The sequence below is a fragment of the Numida meleagris genome, chromosome 7 (genome assembly GCF_002078875.1).
Source record: "Numida meleagris isolate 19003 breed g44 Domestic line chromosome 7, NumMel1.0, whole genome shotgun sequence".
Lineage (NCBI taxonomy): Eukaryota > Metazoa > Chordata > Aves > Galliformes > Numididae > Numida > Numida meleagris.
In genome coordinates, this window is record NC_034415.1 from 28938751 (window position 1) to 28945542 (window position 6792).

Here is a 6792-nt window from a genome sequence, read left to right on the forward strand (position 1 = left end):
CGACGCACCGCTGCTCTCCGCGTGCCTGCGACGTGCTGCTCTGCTATTTCTGAGCGTTGCCAGCAGCTGTCGGCTTATTAAGCAAGAAGAGGAAATGCAGCAAGCTCGAGGCACAGGGAGAGGGGTCGGTTTGGGTCCTTGCTCCGCTCCCCAGATGTATTTTTCCTAATTTTTAACTAAAGAGCTTTTATCAGTGCATGGTGCTGGTTCTCTCCCAAAGTGCGTGCCGCTTCCATGCCAGCAAACCCACCAGGAGGGGGCTGCTTGGGCGCTCTCTGAGGCCACAGTGACTTCTCGTACAGAGAACGTGACATTTGCTTCTGAACAAAGTACAGCCATGGCTTCAGAACAGCAAGAGAAGCTCCGTGCGTCACCTCATCGTGGCATGCTGCAAAGCAGCTTCAGCAACTTTCTGCTCAGCTTTCTGGCAGCTGTTCTCACTGGATTCCCGATGTGCTGCACGGAGATACCACTCAGAGCGCGGTGCTCGCTTCTGCAATGAGATGCAGGGAATGCTGCAGCAGCAGCAGCCAGAACACAGCGCGCTTTGTGCTGAGCTCTTTGCACTGTGCATTCCTGGTGCGTGGGCTCCTGAGGGGAAGCAGCCCTGGAGCTGAACAGCGTTGGCAGTGGGGCAGCAGCAGTGGGCAGACGTCTTGTGGGGCTCCGAGGGGCTGCACTGCGGTGTTCTCCCGTGTACCCTGCTCATTTCAGCCTGGTTTTTCCAGAGCAGGAAACCCAGCAGTGCCGTTATGAGGAGGGCTGTAAACATGTGAACAACAGCACTGCTTCCTCACAAGGTACGTGCATGGGAAAGCAAAAGAGTGCAGCGCTGGTCTGTGCACGGAGATGTGCAACAGAGAAGTGAAGCAAAGCATGCAGCCACGCAACTTCAGTTAACCTGGGCTAACTGAGCCCTGCCTGTTTTTTCTTCTCCTGAATCCCAAGCAGCTTGCAAGGCGAGTGCTGCTCCTTCCCTGCAGCGGGGCAGCAGGTATTTCTAGCTGACAGAGCCAGTGCCAGAGCCTCAGGAAGCAGAGGGTCAGCCCCAAGCTCTGCCCTTGCCAAACCCCTCTGCAGCATCCAGCCGCTCTCAGTGGGCTCTGCTGCACTCTGTCCTCAGGAGAAGGAAGGAGGAAAAGAGGAGAAATAAAGCATGTCCCCTTCATGAGGGCCGGGGACACAACAGCAGTGCTGCAAAGGCCGGGACGAGCAAAGTGAAATGCGCGTGGTGCTGCCAGCAGTGCTGCTCTGTGCCACCACACCCTGTGGAGCTGTATCTGCGCCCCAGCTGGCTGCAAAAGAGCAAACGCATCTCCTTTTAATTAATTATTTTATTCTTTTGGCCCGTGCCATGACTTTTCAGCTGGATCAGCTCTCTGGCTCGGCGTTGCTCTCAGGGCGCTTTGCTCATTTTCCCCGCTGTCCCACAGCCCCCCGTTCCGGGGCCGGCCCTGCAGCCAGGCTCCATGCGTTCAGGGAGCAGCGTGGTGCCAGCTGTATCCCTGGGTGACGCCGAGGCTGCAGCGAGGACCAGCACGGCGTGCTGAACGTGCTGGTGCCAGGCGCGCTCGGACCGCGTGTGCTGGAGCGCGCAGGCAGCAGCAGCCGGGGGGGGAACGCGGGCAGGCGAGATCAAACAGCCTGAAAGCAGGTCACGGCATCACCCTGCTGCAGACAGCGCGGCAACTGCTCATTAGGGTGATTACAGGCAGAGGAGCTGCCCCGGCTCTCTGCTAATGAGCAGCACGGGCTGCCCGACCGGTGCAGCACAAGCAAAGCCTGCGGCTGTTGGTGCACGTTCAGGTCCCGAGGTTTCCTCGTGCTCCTGTGCACCCCCTGTCCATGTTCCTGTCCCCGTCCCCTGCTCCTGTTCATCCCTGGCCCTGTCCCAAGCAGTGCAGCACGCCCCTGGGCCCTGCTGCTGGAATCTGATCTGACTGTGCAGTGCATCCCATGCAGCCCTGGCTCCGATAAATAGAAATAACGCACAGAATGAGGAGCTAGGTTCAATATTATCTATGTACTTACATTCTTCTGTATTCTCTCTTCTTCACAGTGTAATGTTATATATCATATATAATTATTGGCAGTTGGAACTGGATGATCTTTAAGGTCCCTTCCAACCCAAGCCACGCTATGATTGTGTATATATTCTATGTATATATAATGTATACATACATATCAAAGCGTATCTCCATAAACATCTCCACATGAGCAATAGCCCCCCATCGTTCCGGTGTCCCGTCACCCAGCTGGGACAGACCCAACACGCGACTGGCACTGAAAATCAGAGCCCACGCCCCGACCCGGGTGCTGCCTGTGCAACGCACTGCGGCCTGAAAAGAAAGGAAAAACGGTGACGAGGGTTCAGAGCGCGTGGATTCAGCCTGCGCAGCTCTGCGGATGCTCACAGCCCCAGGGCTCCCCGTGGCCCCCCAGGACATTTTTGCCGGCTGAGGCAGGCAGGACGCAGCTCGCACCGCTGCATTCTTCTCCTTGTTCTGTTCCCTCTCATTTCCCTCGGGCCCAGGGCTGAGCCTGGGGCCGTGCTGCCAGCGCTGGGTGGGGACGAGGGGCGCTGGGAGCTGCGGAGGCGCAGGGGGATCCCTCTCGTACTCACTGATCCCTGCAGGGAGCTGCAGTGCAGGAAAATAAAGGGACTGCCCGGAATGTGCGAGCTGCTGTTTGCTTTGCAGTGAGCAACCACCGCCCCTGCAGCCGGGCGGATGCGGAGGGGAGCAGGAATGCGGGCGCAGGGCGGGCAGCGGGGCGTGCTGTGGACAGTGCTGCAGGGGGCACGCTGGGGTTGCTGTACCCAGGGCAGGAGGATGCTGGAGCAAGGATGCGTACGTGGGGGTGAGCGATGAGGAACTGGCAGTTCGTTTGAGCCTGATTTTCTCACCCTGGCATTTGGCATCAGTGGGGCATCGGCCCTGCAAACGACGGCAGCGAGGACTGAAATGCAGCGTGGGTGAAACGCAGCTCCAAGGCATTACCGACGCCTTCAAAAGTAATTCGGCAATTAATATTTTCTGATTGAAAATGGCTTCACCCCAAGAGCCCCCACTGGGGCCGACACCGCTGCCACCGTGCGCGTCCCACGCAGGAGCTCACAGCTGCGCCGCGTCCTCACGCAGCACCGAGGGCAGCTCTGCACACGGGCAGCATTCCTTCCTTCAGCTCCGCGCAGCACAACGTGTCCTCAGCAGGCAGTGCTGTCCGCAGGAGGGCAAACTCTGCTCCCGGGTAGGAAAGAGCCCTAAAGCCCCAACAAATAAAGCGCTGAAGCCGCCGGCGAGGAGCGATAGGGGCTGCTACCGGGGAGCAGCGAGGCGGCTCTGCTGCTCGCGGGCACGCCCCGATGATCGGAGCTCAGAGCGGCCCCGGCTCCGGGTATAATCCCACCCCCCCCGCACTGGGGCTGCGATTCCGGCTGCTAATGAGGCGAAGTTAATTGGGATCCGCGCACAATGCGCCCACCTGTTGCGCTGGGCCGCACCATCTGCCGCCCACCTGAGGCCTCGCCGGTGCCCGGGGCTGGGCCGTGCCCTCGGGTCGGGGCGCGGGGAGCCGCCCACGAAGCCGTGCGCGCTACGGCCGCTGTCCCCGCGATTCAGCCCCACGGAGCGCACCGAGACCCGTCCCCTGGGAAGCCCCCCGCTCGTGGCTTATTGCGAAGGAGCGCGTGGCCCCCACGCACGTGGCCGCGGGCGCTGCTCCGGGCCGCTCCCTCCCACTTGGGGGCGAAGTTCTCCCGTCCCCGCGCGGTGACTCAGCGCCCGCATCAATCATTGACCCCGCGCACGCTGCGCGGCCACGCGGGGCAGCACCGCGCGCGGAACGGGGCAGCAGAAGGACACGCCCCTTCCGCCAGACCACGCCCCTCTCCCTCGAGCCACGCCCCTCTCCCTCGAGCCACGCCCCCTCGCCTCCCCTCTCAGCCAATCACCGGCCGCCGCCCCGCCGGTTCCCGTGGCAGCGCGGCCCGGTGGCGGAGTTCGGCGCCGGGCGGTGAGAATCCGAGAGCTCATTTGCATGAACCAATAGAACGCGCGTATGCAAATGCAGGCGGCGCGGGTTGGCTGGGAGCGGGCCGGATAACGACGGTGGGGGCGCCTTTGTCCCGCAGAGGCAGCGGCGAGAAGGGAGCGGAGCGGCCGGACGGGAGCGGCCGGGAACGGGAGCGGGGCTGGGCCAGGCCGGGCCGGGCCGGGCGGTGGCAGCGCTCCCCTTCCCCTTCCGCGCGGCCGCACTATGACTCTGGAGGAGCTGCCTGGCGACCAGCGCACCGCCGGCAGGTAGGGACCGGGGGGGTTGCGAGCAACTTGAGGGGGGCGAGGGAAGAGACGACTCAGTGCCCCGGTGCTGATGGGCTGCGTGCGTGTGCAGGATGGAGCAGGCGGGGGACGCGCTGGAGGAGGTGCTGAGCAAGGCGCTGAGCCAGCGGAGCCTCACCCTGGGTGTCTACGAGGCGGCCAAGCTGCTCAACGTGTGAGTGAACCGCTCTCGGTGTCCCCCACCCGAACCCCGGTGCCCCCCCCAGTGCTGACTCCGCTGTCTGTCCGTCCCCCCCCCTCCCCAGCGACCCTGACAACGTGGTGCTGTGCCTTCTGGCCGCCGACGAGGAAGAAGAAGGAGACGCGGCGCTGCAAATCCACTTCACCTTAATCCAAGCTTTCTGCTGCGAGAACGACATCAACATCCTGAGGGTCAGCAACCCGGCTCGCTTGGCCCAGTTGTTGCTGCCCGACGGCGGTCCTGAACCACCCACTGATCTCCATTGCGTCTTGGTCACGGTGAGTCCATTGCTGATGACTCAATGCCGATGTCCCGGGGAGGTTCCCGAGGCCGAGCCGTCGGCGTTTGCCGACGGCTCGGCCTCGGGAACCTCCCCGGGACCAAATTTGCTGTTATTTAAGTGGCTTTCTTGCTCAACCAGCATTTTTCCCCCCTTTTATCCAGAATCCCCACGCCTCCCAATGGAAGGATCCAGCGCTGAGTCAGCTGATGTGTTTCTGCCGGGAGAGTCGCTACATGGATCAGTGGGTGCCGGTGATCAACCTCCCCGAGCGGTGACCGCGTCCCAAACCTCACGAAATCCTTCTTCTTATTTTGTTATTATTATTATTAGTTTTTTTTTTTCCAAACCCGTTGCTCAGGAATTGATCGACCTCCACCCGGATCGAAGAAGACGGGAGGGAGGGGAGAGGGAAGCAAAAAAAAAAAAAAAAAAAAAAAAAAACCCCGAAAAAAAAAAAAAAAAAGGGATTTAATAATAATTAAGCTGATGTCACGTTGACCGCCGAGGTGTTGGAAAGGAGCACGGAAGCGGAGCTGGAAGAGCCAACCCCCGGAGCGGGGATGTCGCGATGCCGACCGCCCCTTGGGCTGTTTTTTTTTTTTTTTTTTTTTGCTTTTTCCAAGTGCGACTTGCACGGTTTCTGGTTGAATTCCCTTCCCGGGAGCTCCACGAGGTTAATCGGGACGCTTCACAAACGATTTTATTGTATTTTTTGGGATGTTGATTCTCAAGTTTTTAATGCTAAGATATATAATAAGTTATTTTATGATATTGATGGGGGGGGGGGGGGGGGCAAATTATTTATACTCTGAGGTTTGAGAACCGGACTACCCTCGAGCAGTTGGTCCACAACCGCACGTCTTTTAGCTGCTGCTGAAAGCAGCCACGGTGATGTAATAGTTGGAAATCGGACGACGCTTTGTTTTTTGGGGGGGGGTTGTTTTTTGAAATAAAGTTTTGACTCTGCTCCTCGGTGCTCGGTTTTTGCTTTGCCGCGTGCGGTCCCCGGGCTCGGCTCCTGTTGCGCTGCTCCTGTAATGGCACCTGGGCTCGCTCCCGGCCCCTCCCAACCCAGCAAATGGAACAGCAGCTGGCGTGCTGCGTGCTGCAGGAAATGCGATTTATTTTTCTTCAGCGCCGCCGCTTTGCAGCGTAGTTCAAACACGGGGAAGCGTTTCAGCTGCTCTCACAGCCCCTAGAGGGCCTGGGGCTCGTTCCAAGTTGGGGAAACCCCCATTTCTTTGTGTGGGAGCCCCTTTCCCAACGCTCCCTTCGCAGCCCCGCTGCCTGAGCGCTGCGCCACGCACCCGCTTCCCCCCCAGCTTTGCTCCCTGTGCCCCTCAGAGCTGGGCAGGGGGGAGCGGCAGGGCCCGCGAGCAGCTGCGTGTGTTGTTGTTGCCGCACACAAAGCGGGCAGCGACCCCTCCCCTGCCCCCAAAGAGCAGCCCCCCGTCCCCAGGCCCTGCTGCTGCTGCTGCTGCGGGGAGCCGTGAGCATCGCCCGCTCTGCACCCCCGGTTCCTGCATCCCCACTGCAGCCCGGCCCGGGGCTGTCCGACGCGGGAGCTTCCCAAACGCGTTATTTTTAGCTTTGTGATTACAGCGCGTGGCCGGCGTCAGCATTTCTAAAGCGAACGAGGCCCCGGCGCTGATCCCGTGCCGCCTCCTCCCTTTGCATTCAAAATGCCTTATTCTGGCGCACGGTGCTTTGGGAGCGCAGATGTCAGGGACCCGGCAAAGCCCGAGTGCAGCTGACCCCAAACACGTGCCAGAGCTGCTCGGCTCTTTTGTCCCACTGTGGGCCCCACAGGCTGCCGCTCACCCGGGGCTGCAGCAGAGCGTGCTTCAGGCCTGGCTCCCGCAAGCCCAGCACACGGCGAGGGCTGCCCAGAGCACCCCATCCATCTCCGTGTACGCACTGAGACAGACGCACACGTGTGCAAAGCTAAAAGCCTCGCGCCTGGGAACAGCCCCCCTTCCCGGGCTGCT

At 60.7% G+C, this 6792-nt stretch overlaps 1 protein-coding gene across 1 annotated transcript; it reads left to right on the top strand.

The window, feature by feature from the left end:
• Positions 4103-5771, top strand: GADD45A (growth arrest and DNA damage inducible alpha). The gene is made up of 4 exons (XM_021405408.1): positions 4103-4301; positions 4393-4494; positions 4586-4799; positions 4966-5771. The coding sequence occupies exons 1-4, from the start codon at positions 4258-4260 to the stop codon at positions 5077-5079; spliced, it is 474 nt and encodes a 157-aa protein (XP_021261083.1). The 5' UTR covers positions 4103-4257; the 3' UTR covers positions 5080-5771.